The sequence below is a fragment of the Oryzias latipes genome, chromosome 5 (genome assembly GCF_002234675.1).
Source record: "Oryzias latipes chromosome 5, ASM223467v1".
Lineage (NCBI taxonomy): Eukaryota > Metazoa > Chordata > Actinopteri > Beloniformes > Adrianichthyidae > Oryzias > Oryzias latipes.
In genome coordinates, this window is record NC_019863.2 from 30464589 (window position 1) to 30479616 (window position 15028).

A 15028-nucleotide genomic window follows, 5' to 3' on the forward strand; every position below is an offset into this window, starting at 1 on the left:
AAACAGCACTGGGATGCAAAAAAAAAAAAAAAGCTCTGGGCTTATTTTTGTTTTCTTCCATTTCGACATTTCTTTAAGGTGAGCAGTTAAAAAGGGGGAACCAAAGTGTGGGAAAAGACACCCCAGGAGCATTTGGTTTGTTTATTTAAAAAGGTCCAGGACCGTGGATCTGTAACCTGCCTTTTTTATTTTCCTCTTAAAGGTGCGCGTTGGAGGTTTTGAGTACTCTCCAGGGACGCTGCAGATCTACTCGGACAGCCTGCTCACCCTGCCTGCCATCATAGGTATAGGAGGGGGCGGCGGCCTGCTCCTGTTGGTCATCATCATGGTGCTGATTGCGTATAAGAGAAAGTCGAGGGACGCCGACCGCACCCTGAAACGGCTGCAGCTGCAGATGGACAACCTGGAGTCCAGGGTGGCGCTGGAGTGCAAGGAGGGTGAGTGGGGTTTCTGTTTTTTGGGATGTTTGCCGTTAGGTGTGGCTTCATTTTTTTCCTTTGTTAGCACATGCATCCCTCTCTTTCTATTTTCCTATCCCTGCTATCCCCCCACGGTGTTCGGCAGCAGAGGTGTGTGTGCATGTGCGTGTGCACGTGTGTGGGTGTTGGTGTCTTTCCAGAGGAGTTACTTTGATCTGAGCCAGCCACCAGATGTTGGCTCTCCCCCCCACGAGAGCAGCCTGACTGGCCTCGCCGCCATCCACACTGATGTGGGGGTGGCGGGTAGGTTAGATAGAGGCGGGGGGCGCGGAGGTGGCAAAGTGAGTCGCTGTAAAGAAGGAACAGCAGAGAAACGTCCACCGACCGGCGGCGTCGGCTCGTCTTCGCTTGGCAGCCCGGATCCGGCGACAGTCGGCTGTTCCGGGTCCGCTGGCTTTGCAGGGAGAGGAGCAGATGGAGGGAAGCAGAATACTGATAACATGATCATCACAATCCAGTGAAACGAGAGAGCACTTCATTTGTTACATTGTTTTAAAGAGGCTTAAATAAAGCTGCGTCACAAACAATATTCAATCATAACCAGTCAGAGCTTATAATTGAGATTAAGCTGTTTTTCTATTTGCGTTCACTGTAGCCAAATGGCTTTTCTGGGAATAAATGAATAAATAAAAAATGTCTTATTTTGAAAACCGGTTGATTTAATGCAAAATGTAGCTTGGTGGATTTAACCTTGTTCTTGGTGCACCCTGTGGTCCTATTGTTGTTTTTATTGACAGCTTTCTAGCAGATGAGAAACAGTCCGAGCTCTGATCGAATCACAGACATCAGCAATGTCCTTGCGAGCTGATAAATGGCTATAGAAGCGGCGATAAGCATAGCCGAGGTTGACACGCGTGTAGCCGCGACGTGGCATGACAATCTATTAATAAAATCTGTGAAGTACCGCTCACTGCGAGGAAAGGGAAGATGCATGCAGCTTTCTGAAGCAGCAGCTTTTAAAAACACCTGCACTCTTAAAACATTTGGGTTATTTTTTCCCCCAGTTCTTGGGTTATTCATGTTGGGATGAATTTTGGGGTTTATGGTGGTTTCATTTTAACCTTTTTTTTTCCTGAGTTTTTAACTTTTTTCTGAGTCAAAATAGTCCCTTTTAAACCTCTGATTTGGGTTAAAAACACAACCCAACTTAAGTTGTTTTTTAACTATGGAGTTTTTAGTTTGTGAATGTCTGAATAAATGATCTGTAGACGGTTTTCCACAATCATGCCGAAGACCAAAAAGTAGTATCAATAGAATTGATGTAAACTCTTTTTTTTTAACTGAAAAAACTAAACTTTAACTTTGAAATCCTCCTAATATGGTCATCTGGACCACAGAGCTAGAAAACAGTTGGGCTGCCAGTAGATGGATATTTAAAACAAGTTCAATAAATATATGTTGCTAATGCACTGACAAAATGAACAAACAAAAAAAAAAGAAAGATTGGTTAGGTTTAAAATGAGCTTCACCTTAAAACTGCAACATGTTTGAAAATGAATTTGTTTTTTCTTCGATGCTGCTTAAGTCATGCAGAAAGTCTGAAATATAAAAAAAAGTCTGCCTTTTTGATAAGGCTTATTAAAAAAAAACTGGATGCTGTTGAAACTACAGGAGGGCTGTAGGACAGGAGAAGCTAAAGAATGAGCCAAAGTACAGACATTATTGCTAAAGAAGCTTCCTTAATATGTCAAATAGTAAATACGCTAAAGACATTTAGTATGTCAATCAAGCCAGACTGTGAGCGTACAGACCTTTGTAAACCTGAGAATTTAAGTTTGATAACAAAATTCTTCAGCTTTCACAGTTTAATGCGTTAGAATTTCATGCACAAAATTTCCAAAATATGGAGTAAGAGCAGGAACATCCAGGAAGAGCTAGACAATTTAATCCCAGAATGAGTAAAAGTATGGAATGATAAAAAGAAGCCAGAAAACAGGTAAAACAAAAAAACCAAACCAACATAATCTTAAGATCTCAAAATGGCTGAATCAGCATTTACGATAAACCAACAGAAATGTTTTCTTTGTGGACAAATTCTGACAAATGGGAGACGAGAAAAAGAGAGAGATGAAGGGCAATTAAGAACTAAAGAGACAAAGATGAATGTAAATGAAGATGCATCCAGAAGGAAAAGATAAAGGTGACTTTTGCTATGTCACTTTGACAGAAGGAGTGTTGAAAAAGAAACTTGAAGGAGAAGGTGACACAAACAATCTGTTTGTTTTGTTTTTTTATCTCTCTGTGTCGATTTATGAATGTGTTTTGTGACACTATGCATTTAAAATCTGCTCTACTTGCATCATAAACCACAGGTTTTATTCACATAGGAGTTTAGATTTTCTTCAAAATGAGTAGTTTGAGCGAAATGATTCTTGTAACCAGTGGAGCTGTGTTTACACAATGAGGTCAAAACCGACTTCCTGGGAACAGAAAAAGTGTGCAAACACTGACACATGCATTCCCATAAATCATCTGGGTAGGAGGCTGTGTTCAGCTGGGGGGGGGAACAGGACAAATGTGTGTGTGCAGGAGCGCAGGCGTGTGAGATGGCGTCCTGTAATGTGTTCTCACAGGGCCGTGGTTCTCTGTTCCATTGCATTATGAACTCCCATCCAGTACACTCTCCCTGTCTGTCCTTGTTCTGAGTCCTTTCTGGGGCCTGGAGGACTCTCTGCATGTGCAGTAAATGTTTTTTTGTTATCCTTCTGCACAGCTTTTGCGGAACTGCAGACGGACATCCACGAACTCACGCAGGAGCTGGACGGAGCAGGAATCCCCTTCCTGGACTACCGCACGTACGCCATGAGGGTGCTCTTTCCGGGCATCGAGGACCATCCGGTTCTCAAGGAGATGGAGGTACGGGTCAGTAAGGAGCCCTCTGCATGCATGCTCACCCACAAATGCATGCAGTGAAGGAATGACTGAGACGTTAGAATTAAAGCTGCGAGTGGTGTTACATGGCCCACAAATGTAACGCCCTCCCCCATTACCCCCTTTTTACCTGCCCACACTGGTTAAATGGCTGCAAGCCTGTTCTAAGGTCCACATGACAACCTATTAAAAACAAAAAAAAACTTTTTTTTTTCCGTTGGTTCTATCTCCATAGCAACCATTTTAATTTTGGGTCGCCTGGGGTGACGAGGAGATCTATGTATTTTTAAGAAGCATCAGCAAAAGTAAACAATTGGATTTATTTGGCAACTGAGGTTTTTTGTTAATCCCGCCCACATTCCTGATTTGGTCACATGATGAGTCCTATCATTTTGTACAGCGTGAACGAAGGATTAAGGTGTTAAAGTTTCACGATGTTCCGGTAAAAACAAAAGTTCTAGTTTGCACTAAAGACGATGTTTTTAGAAAATTCAAACCTTCTCTTGAGGTCAAAGTTCAACACAACTTTGGTTCTGGTTGTAGACTTAACCTGGATGTCTGTGTGTGTGGAAATATTGTTTTAATGTGGGAAAAGGTGAAAATTGCCAAATTTTGCACTTTGCCACAACATGGCCAACAAACTGCAGGTCCTGTGGCCTCCCCCAGGATGTGTGTTTCGGTTTTGTTATTAGAATATGAAATGTTTTTCTTGAGCCCCATAAGAGATTTTGGCCCCATTCATCTTTTTTTTTGTGCTGTCATTTTTGCCAGAATAAGCATCATATTTGTCTGATGGATAACTTTTATTACACTAGACACCAAAAGTACTTTCACCAGCATTAGAATTGAAAAACTCATTCAAAAGGTTGTTTTTATAAGTCCATGTTAGTGATAAATAAAATATAAAGGTGAACAACAACAGTCGTATCACTGTTAATGTCAGATGATGAAGAGTAATTTCTGTTCTGAGTCTTAGGTTGTGTCTGAATTCCCACCCTAACCTCTAACTACTAAAGAACTAAAGAACTGAAATTTAAAAGTAATTCGGACACCATGCCCACTAGTTGTTTTTTTTGTTGTTTTGTTTTTTAACAGCGGATATGACGTCATCGATTTCACAAAGTTAAAATCTAATTCATATGAGCGTTTTGCGACGGTTACTTGAGTCTTCTGAAAATAAAAATGCTGATGATTTATTAAAAAAGTACATTTATATACATTTTTTGGGCAAAATTGTTCTGACGCAATGCATTGTGGTCTATATATTTGCCGATCTAATTAACATCGATGCACAATGGACTTCTGGGAAATTTCCAGGGCACTTGATTTGTGATTCGGACAGCACTGCAAAATGGTGAACGCGCTATACAGTATAGTGCACTATGTAGGGGTTAGGGTGGGAGTTTGGACTTAGCCTTACTCTCCAGGAAAACGCTGTTTTTTAAAAACTGCAGCACAGCAAACGTACGTTCCCACATCGTTTTTCCACATGTACTCTACATTAGAGCGCCACTGACACATCAGATGGAAAATGCACATTTGTGCTGCGCCGTCGTACATGTAAGGCTTCAGCAGCAGGAGGAGGAGGAGCGGGCCTTTGAGACCTTCTCTATCTGCTCATGTTATCAACTGTATTCCAAAGGGAAAGTGTAGTGCAACATTGGATTTTCATTTGTATAGCCCAGGCAATCACAGGCCGCAGTGGCGCGCCAGCAGGCAGATCAATTTCTTATTACCGCATGAAGCTCACAGCTCACATTCTCACTTCAAAAAGGCATTTCTCTTCGCTTAAGGCAGGGGGGGTCTCTGTGATGGAGAAGGGTGGAGTGGCAGCCACAGTAGAAAGCTTCAGCGGTAGACTGGTGGAAAGGTGTGCAAAGCTCAAAATCCCACTCTGATCATTGGGGGATCTATTTTTTTAGTTATGATTCTGCCATTTTTTGCCAAAATCAAAAAATCTGTGTCGTTTTCGATGGGATAGTTTCTGCAGACCGGCAGAAATTAGAATTTCACTTGAGTTGTGGGGCAGGACTGTTGGCATAGACCCCGCCCCCCTTCCCATCACCCATAACTGAATCGGCTTACACGCTCTCCTGCAGCTTACAGCCCCAACCTAACTTTACCGGTGCAACAAAAAGGAAATATGTGTGGCCTTTTTATGCTCCATTTTATTTTCCACATGCATTTCGCCTTTCCTTTTTCTTAATTGCCACGAACTAACAAGACGCCCCCTTTCTTCCTTTGTCCTACATGCATCTGTCTTCCTCCTCATCACCTTCGTCACCTCTGTTTTTTTTCCAGGTGCCTGCGAATGTGGAAAAGTCCCTGACGTTGTTTGGCCAGCTGCTGACCAAGAAGCACTTCCTGCTGACATTCATTCGCACTCTGGAAGCTCAGCGGTCCTTCTCCATGCGAGACCGCGGCAACGTGGCGTCCCTCATCATGACGGCGCTGCAGGGAGAGATGGAGTACGCCACGGGCGTCCTCAAGCAGCTCCTGTCTGATCTCATCGACAAAAACCTGGAGAGCAAGAACCATCCCAAGCTCTTACTCAGAAGGTACAAAACCAGAACGCGTTTGCCTCTAAGTTCACGGTTCTGTTCATCAACCTCCTAATTGTGTTCAGTACATTTGTCATGGAGAGGAAAGTAGAAAGAGGAAGAAAACCCGCCGATCGTTCTGTGTGAGGCTGTCAAACTGTGGATTTTCCATTTTAACAGCTGATCCTGAAGGGAGCAAGTCAGGGAACGGCAGCGGTAGCTTCTGAGGCATGTGTGACTCCTCGTCTCCATCTCTCAACCCTGTCGCTGTCAGAGCAGATTACACCCCTGAGCACACATGCACTCCCGCAAGAGATGCCATGAGACAGGACGCCCCTCCTCCCTTCAGCACTCAACGCTGGGAGAGGTAGAGGAGGGAAGCGGGTGTGAAGAGGACAGAGAAAGCAGCCAGGATGCTTAAAAGGAGGGAGATACAGGACGTGAAAGGAGGGAGAGGTAGTGATAGAGAGGTGGATGCAGCTCCAGGGAGGAAGAGAAGTGGTGATTGACAGGAAGAGGAGGCAGCTTTTCTTGAGGGAGAACGAGGCTGGAGGGAAATGAGGAAGAGAACTGGAGGCCTGTTAGGATGGGAGTGCTGTGCAAAAAATTCAGAGTAAAGATAGAAGGAAGAAGAGAGAAAGCTGAGAGACACAGTCCTGAGAAGATCCACACATTTAAGAAAAGACGCAATCAGAAAAATGGGCTGTCTAGAAAAAAAAATTGGAATTAGACATTAAATGATAAAAAAAGTGCAACTCTTTTTCTCTTCTTTCCGCCTCATAGAAATATATAATTATAAATCTAATCAAATAAATGACTGGAAGCCTGTGTGAAATCTTAAGGAACTCTCTGCCAACCGCAGGAGCTGACGTAAAAAAAAAAAGCTTCTTCTGATCCCTATCACTGGTTTTTTACTGAACAGACAAGAATTTTATTTTATTTACGTGATAGTCTTCGTTCAAGAGGATTTCTACATCCTTCTACATGCTCGCCATCTGACCTGCATTAAAGACATGCTCTCCGTTTGGCGGACGACGCTCAGCAGAGGCGTGGGAGGGAAATGTTGGTGCCACGGGCCTTCGCTGGTTTCACTAGCACACTGACCTAGTTTCCTGTATCTAGTTTCCTTTCTTAGCCCTGCGTCGGGATGGAAGTCGGCCAATGACTGGAATCCAGTCATTTACTGAGGAAAGCAGGCGACGGATTATAAAGGAGTTCAATGGACGTTTGATGGAATCATTTTTGGTTTGATTAACAAAGCTAAACGCGGACAACTCCTCACGTTTCTGACAGGAACGTTTCGTTTTGAACAGAGGTTATAGTGTTTGATGGTTAACTTGTTGCAGAGGTTTGGGTTTCTGGTCCTTTTCTTGGGCGTTTCGACCCCTCCGTCCTCACCCATTTCTCGTCTCCTCCTCACAGGACCGAGTCGGTGGCAGAAAAGATGCTCACAAACTGGTTCACCTTCCTGCTGTACAAGTTTCTCAAGGTAAGAATCGTTGCACAAAAAACATCCCCAGAGCTTTTTGAAGCCGCAGTCAGCAGCGTTGCTGTTTGACAATGAAAACGCGGAGTCACTGCTGCAGTATTATGCCCTCGCGCATTCAGAACGCTTGCTTTCACGCCTCGCCACGCAGGTTTCTACAACCATTTTGAGCTCTACATACAAAAGGCGTGCCCATTGAATTTGCGGGTTAAACCTGGTCAGACTTTGACCAATCAGGGACTTTTTGATAGTGGCGTATGGACGACATTCCTTTTCATTCATGGAAGTGGGAACTGTTTAAAAATCGATCATCAAAAAGAAATCTGGGTTGTTAGGGCCCATGGAGGGTCATAGAGGGGAGCGGCTGCATCTTAGGGGGAGCACAGGTGTGTCTTGCAGTTCCTTTGAGGTGGAACGTACCATTGTTGTGCGTGTGTGTGTGTTAAGCGCATCATGTAGTATTTATAAGGATAATGTACGTTTATGACATACAGGGGATCTTGTCAAACTATATCCTTACGCCACATTCTAGTTGTGAGTACGGTGCGAGTACTGGTCCCTTTACTAACCGCTGGCAAATATGGCACGCACGGGGTGTGCAGGTGACACGTAAGTGCCTGTAGGATGTCTACACAAACTCTAATCGTCTAACAGCGACCTGCCGCTTGCAGCAGGCCCATAGGAAAAAATGTACATGAACGTTTTGGCTCTCCGTGTCCACCGAGTGGTCTACGATCTTAAAATTCCCTGCGTGCCCCGTAGAGATTTACCCGTTTTTTCGCCCACAGACAGCCCGTATCCACACACATCCACATCCTGTCTCACAGAAGCTTTCACTCTTTCTCCTGTCTTTAACCTCTTAAAGCCTGTCGCACACACGCATGGACATCACACTTTTTGTGATGACTACATGAGTAGAGGGTTAGCTCAAATATTAGCTCGGGTCTTAAGAGGTTAAATATTCTTCCTGATTTCATACCAGAGAATAAAAACATAAATGCTGCTTAATTCCTGTTGCATCTCAAAAATGTGTCCATTTAAACCCTGCTGCAGCTAATCTGTTAGTATCGAGCTTTAAACCCAGGGGGACAGGCAACCTGCCGCACAGCAAACTAGCCAGCCCTCAAGGGGGTCTCAGTTAGCATCTGTGTACACCAGCATGCATGCATGTGTGCATCTTGACTGAAAAGGTGAGCCTGTGTTGGGAAGACATTCAGCATCTGCGTTTTTGTGAACTTTAGTCAAAACGCCAAAAATACTTGAAATGGACAGAATTGGAAAGAGAAGGAAGCAAAAACAGTTGATTTGAGGGTTTATAAGATAAACAAAACACTCAGGAAAGAGAGGAGGGTGAAACAATGAGTTTTTATTCAACCTCTGCGGCTCAGGGCCTTTAAGGGTCGCAGAAAAGAAAGACCTGGAACAATTTCAAGACCCAGTCGGGTATGAATAAAGACGCGTAAAGGTCAAGTGGTCTTTCAGGGGGATGGAGGAGAAAGCGCTTTAAGCTAGAAAAAGAAACACAGGTAAGTAAAAAAAAACTTGGATTGCTTCCCTGTTTAAGGTTCATTCGTCTTTTTACCTTGAGTGGCGTGTTTTTTTTATTTTTTACACTTAGAAGTCTGAGTCTTCAGTCAGAAAAAAGTTCCATCTTAGTTTATTTAAATATCTAAAATACCGCCAGTACAGTGACGGTTCTTACTAAAAGACGAGTTTCCAAAAACTGTGTGATCATCTCGCTGCTGCCGCCTTTACTGGCACCATTTGAGGGAGACAGAAGGGCTGAGACTCGTATGCTGAGAGACAGAGAGGACGTCTGCTGTGTGCTGTGTTTTCACCATAGGAGGCAGGCAGTGCTAGATGATCCCATAGAGTTTATCTGACAGCTAATGCATGAACATGCCCAGATGAAGGGCGCAGGATCCGGCCTGCGCTACACCGTCCCACCTCCAGGCTCTGATGACAGACGCACAGTAAATACGACTAAATAACAAGACAGGATTTGTGTATATAATCAATCATAAATTTGGCATTTTGACTTTAATGAAGCGATGCCCTTAAGGAACGTTTCATTTTGTTTGACATCTGCAGTTATTTCGATTAGATGATTTTCGTGAGGCAAGCCAAGGTTATTGGTGTGGCAAATTATGTGCAGAAAGAAAATTTAAAGTGCTTTACATAAAACAGTAAAAGAAAAGTTTAATAGAAATATTGAAGGAGTGATCATTAAAATAAAGATTTAACATAGGACTGGATTTAAAGAGGGCTTACAGTAACAGTACAGATGTAAACTTTTGAACACAAACAAATCTAAATCAGCTCAGAACTGGCCTTTAATCTGGATTTAAATCAACTGTTTCATCTGATCCAAGGCCTCCTAGGAGGCTGTTCCAGATCTTTGGAGCATAGAAGCTGAGTGCAGCTTCCACGTGTTTGTTTTGGACTCTAGGAACTGACAAAAGGCCAGATCCAGATGAGCGGCGAGGTCTGGCTGGTACATACAGGGTCAGGAGGTCAATCATGTATTTTAAAGTCTACCTTCTGGATGAAAGGCAGCCGGTGTAAAGAACTCAGAACTGGACTGATGTGGTCTACTTTTTTGGTCCTCGTTAGAACCCGAGCAGCAGTTTTCTGATTGAATTTTTTTTTTTGTGGTTGTCCTGTACAAACACTGTCACACTAGTCAAGTGGGCTAAAAATGAACAAATGAAGCCTTTTCTCCAGGCCCTGCTTAGACACCAGATCTTAAATCCTTGAAATATGTTTAAGATGATTGTAGGCTGGTTTTGTGACTGCATTAATGTTTTTATCAAAATGTAGGTCTGTTTCCATGACTACACCAAGTCTCTGACCTGGTTGGTGGTTTTTACATGAATAGACTGAAGCTCTGCAGCAACCTCCAACCGTTTCTCAAAAACAAGAACCTCAGTTTATTTTTTTGTTTAACTTAAGTTAGTTGTGTCACATCCAGTTATTAATGTCCTCAATCCATTTTTACAAAATCCTGTACAGGGCCTCTGTCTCCTGGTGTCAGTGTAATATATATATCTGTGCGTCATCTGCGTAGAATGGTAACTAATGCTGTTAGATAAAAGTGGCCCTAGGATAGCGCTTTGGGAAACTCCACACATCATTTCTGTTTGCTCAGATTTGAAATTACCGATTGACACAAAGTACTTCCTGTTTTCCAAGTACGTTTTGAACCAGTTTAGGACTGGCCCCTTGTGAGACCGACTCCAGACATTTGAGTAATATGTGGTCAACTGTATCAAATACGGCACTGAGATCCAATCAAACAAACACTGAAATATTTCCACTGTTTGTGTTCAAACACACATCATTAGTCTCTTTGGTCAAAGCCATCTCAGTTCTGTGGTGGTCTGAAGCTTGACTGGAAGAAATCATAGCAGTGTTAAATAATCAAACAGCTTTAACTCAAGGTAGCCAAACCTGTAAATGATCCTCCTTTTGATATTCTAATCTTAAAAATGAAGCAATAAGGAAGAACGCCTTTAAATTTCACTCTGAGGTGATTTACAGAGATATAAATGCTTTTGCAGAGAACAAAAAAAACAAAACCTTTTTGGCTGCAACTGCAACATAAATAGAAATGTAATTTAAAGTTTCATTCCTGCTTTGGTGTTACATCAAAACATTGCAGAACTGTATTACAAACGTGCAGGTGAATGAAAATGTGGAAAAACCGAGGAATGAAGGGAGGACAGCCTGTCTGCTTGTCGCCCGGCCGATGCGTTTCACGCTCCAAAGTGCTTCTGCAGCGCTTTTCTCTCCTCAGTCATTAACCTTTTATTAACTCCTCCATCAATTGCCACTCACACACAATCACATTTTCTTTCGTTTCCGTCCTCCTCGCTCATACATGTGCTCACGCTCACACAGAACGGCATTTTCAGGGGATTATTTAGCTGTAAAGAGGAGGACTGTTTGTGCGCTGTTTGCCCACACAGGCCATGGCCTCTTCCTCTGCGGCTGTCTCTCATTGGTTTGAGGGTAATTGGAAATCTAGCTGGGCTGCTGATCAGCAGAACAATGAACATTTTTGGTGTGGGGAACTTCATTTTTTTGCAGACTTTGCATCTGAACCTGTCTGCCTTTTCAGGAGTGCGCTGGAGAGCCCCTCTTCATGCTCTACTGTGCCATTAAGCAGCAAATGGAAAAGGGGCCGATTGATGCAATGACAGGAGAAGCCCGATACTCGCTCAGCGAGGATAAACTCATCCGGCAACAAATCGACTACAAGACACTGGTCAGTGCTCATTTTTGGACTCATAAAACAAATAGATCCTTGCAGGAACCGGTCCCAATCCGGTGCTTCCTGTCCTCTGCAGACGCTGCACTGCGTGAACCCGGAGAATGAAAACGCTCCTGAGGTGACGGTGAAGAGTCTGAACTGCGACACGGTGACGCAGGTGAAGGAGAAGCTGCTGGACGCGGTGTACAAGGGCACCCCCTACTCCCAGAGACCAAAGGCCTCAGATATGGACTTAGGTGAGGAGAAGAGATCGTCCTCAGACCTAAAACAAAACCAGAGCACGTCAATCTGATTTAAAACCAACCTAACATGAAGCTTTTTCCTTATTTTTTAACCTTTATTCAAAAAGTAGAAACATTGGGGGGGGGAATCCCATCTTGCTGCAGCCTCCTTGGATAAAGTTCTTCTAGTTCAAAAACATTTGAAACTATTTGAACTGCTAAAAAAAGTTTTAAAATATCCTCCCTTTTCTGTATTTTACAATCTTTATAAAGTCTAAAAACCAGCTTTTTACATTTCAGATTTTTCTTTTCATGCATTAAAATTTTGAAAGTGATTCAAAAAAATCCAAAACATTTGCTTATTCAGCCATAGATGCTGATGTTTTATGTTTTGTACACTCTAATTCAAATTAAAGAGGTTTTTCTGAACAAGATTAGAATTTACCTGCCAGACTCATCTGCAGATCAGTGGATAAGTGTCAAAAGCAAATTTGGGGAATTTTTTTTGGTTTTCAATTATAGTTTTTTTAATCCGTTGTTTTTTCCTAATATAAGAATTCACAACATGATTGATGACGGTTCCACCTTTTTACAATTGAAATAACCAGCTGTGTGAAACTGTTTTTTTACAACTAAGCAAAATTGTTTTTGAAATGAGAAAAAAAAATAAAAAAATGATTGACTCATTAAATAAACGTGTTAATCTAAATCTAATCTGGATAATAGCTGGTATGAAGGATATAAAGTAGTGGTCCCAGGACTAATCCCTGGTGTCTGCCACAGCTAACGGTGGCAGACACCGTGAGAGAAAAGAAACCCTCTGCATTTATTTTTCTGATCTTCCAGAAGAGTCTAACACTAAAGGTGTGCTTTTGTTTTCCATGTGGGATTGGCAGAATGGCGGCAGGGCAGAATGGCTCGCATCATCCTCCAGGATGAGGACGTCACCACAAAGATCGACAATGACTGGAAGAGACTCAACACTCTGGCCCACTACCAGGTGAGGCGCTGCGGCTGTGCAGCATAAATCCTGACATTTGGGTTGTTTGTGTGTTTGCAGCACAGGTAAACTCATGAAAGCGACTTTGCCTTGTGCAACTGTTGTTGTCGTTGTTTTATTGTCGCGGAGTGAAAGGCAAACTGAACCCGGCCATCCTCTTGCAGGTGATGGACGGCTCGGTGATCGCCTTGGTGCCAAAACAGAACTCGGCCTACAACATCTCCAACTCATCCACGCTCACCAAATCTCTCAGCAGATATGGTACGAAAGAAGGTGTGTGTGTTTTGTGTGTGTGTCTATCCTGTACGCAAAATCTTTTTTTAACAGAGACTTCCCACTCTATCAGAAAATATGGAGTTTGCCTCTAGACAGTTTTATGTATAGTTGTTGATTTTATTCGTATGTGCTTTTATGGGGAAGTGGCACTTCCTGCTAACATAAGCCCCCCCCCCCCCCCCCCCCCCCCCCCCCCCCCCCCCCCCCGCGGGTCCATGTTCCCTCCTGACATGTTAAACCTCTCAATCTCGCTCTGTCACAAAAGTGACAAAGTTTGCGGCAGGAGCGTCATGCTCCGTGTCACCTGAGATGACTGTCCGACAGAGGTGAGAGTGACAGACGGTGAATTGAAGGAGCGATGAGGCTGTCACTCCTCGGAAAGCGTTGAACTTTACAGCAGCGTTTTGCCGTGTGCACCTCTTAACTCTGCTTCCGCTTGGTAAATCGATTTTCCTTTGAGATGCAAGGAATTCTATGGATTGAATTCACGGAGGTCAATGTTTGTAACCAGATTTTATGAGTTAGCTGATATCTTCTTGAAGGGAGCTAAAATAACCTTGCTGAAATTAAAGATGTTGCCGTTTAACCTAATTTCCCTCCTCGGCGGCGTAGAGAGCATGCTGAGGACCGCCAGCAGTCCGGACAGCTTGCGCTCCCGAACACCCATGCTCACCCCTGACCTGGAGAGCGGCACCAAGCTGTGGCATCTGGTGAAGAACCACGACCACTCCGACCAGAGGGAGGTAGATAGGGGGAGCAAGATGGTCTCGGAAATCTACCTAACCAGACTGTTGTCCACCAAGGTAACAGGATCAAACCCTCCCCCTCCGCTCCACCAAATCCATGTCATGTAGCTCATTTAAACCCGCGGCCTCGGTTGACCTTTGTTTCGTGGTGGTCTCCAGGCTCATTAACATTTTTCCTAACCTTTTCCACAAAGACACATATGCACAGTCTTAATTAGCAGGATGACCTTTGGCTATTGAGTTTGCGTGGTGCTACCTGGCCCTCAGGCCAGGTCCTCGCCATCATTACCGCATTCCTCAGCATCCAGACACAACGTGGCTTTTTATCCGCCGCATGCCTTTTGATTAGGATCAGAAAGAGATGGTCTGTAAGGTAAACTCCAGCTTAAAGTGCTGTTCTCGTTACTTTTGGGAAGCAGCTGCTTCGTATTCTTGGATTGTTTTTGCATTTTTGTCAAAACTCCCAGAATCCCCTTTGAGGGGTGGCTGCTTTTTATAATCTCATTTTAAAAAACAAACAGTCTAAAAAGCAAAACCTAAAGCTCTGCTTACGCACATTCATTTGTGTCATTAGATAATCGCAATAATGGAGAAAAACTTTTGACATTTTAATAAGACACTGTCATTAATTGTCTTAAAGAATGAAAGTAAAAGAGGAATTTTTTGCACTGACTTTCTGTCAACCCCCCCGTCAAAAAATGTAAAGATGGTTTTCAGTTTGAACTCCCATTCAGGTGAGAACTGGTTCCAGGCGTTTACAGATCTTTCCTCTCAGATCAACACTCGGTCTGCGTTTTTCATGTTCGCTCACCTCTGATCTCTCAGCGCCACCGTGATTCTATCGTTAAGCTGCAGGTTGGAAAGTGTTGGTTTTGTTGCATCACTGCTGCCTTAATTTGGAATGTGATTAACATTCGAGCCTGAGGAAGACAACAGAAGGAAGATCTTCTTTTCATTCCCCCCTCAGCTCTGTGTGTTTAAGAAGCTGATTTGTTCAAGTGTGAAAGTGCAGGCGGCTCTGTGTTCGGTCAAACAAAGGTTTGAAAAGACGGGCCTGAATGCCCAAAGATGGATTGTTCTCTCCAGGACAAATTGTTTCATCATCAGGGGCCTTTGGTGTTGCTTCACCAAAAGGA

General features: G+C 43.4%; 1 protein-coding gene across 4 annotated transcripts in view; it reads left to right on the forward strand.

The window, feature by feature from the left end:
* LOC101175150 (plexin-A1) overlaps window positions 1–15028 on the forward strand; it is a 187179-nt gene that overhangs the window by 167282 nt on the left and 4869 nt on the right. Inside the window, exons 20-28 of one of the 4 annotated variants that reach the window (XM_011475605.3) lie at window positions 203–437; window positions 3193–3341; window positions 5652–5908; window positions 7313–7379; window positions 11497–11643; window positions 11726–11885; window positions 12767–12870; window positions 13035–13143; window positions 13759–13949. In XM_011475605.3, coding sequence (XP_011473907.1) covers window positions 203–437; window positions 3193–3341; window positions 5652–5908; window positions 7313–7379; window positions 11497–11643; window positions 11726–11885; window positions 12767–12870; window positions 13035–13143; window positions 13759–13949 — 1419 coding nt within the window. The remainder of the gene's footprint in view (window positions 1–202; window positions 438–3192; window positions 3342–5651; window positions 5909–7312; window positions 7380–11496; window positions 11644–11725; window positions 11886–12766; window positions 12871–13034; window positions 13144–13758; window positions 13950–15028) is intronic. The other 3 variants (XM_011475607.3, XM_011475606.3, XM_004069293.4) reach the window with 3 other exon arrangements.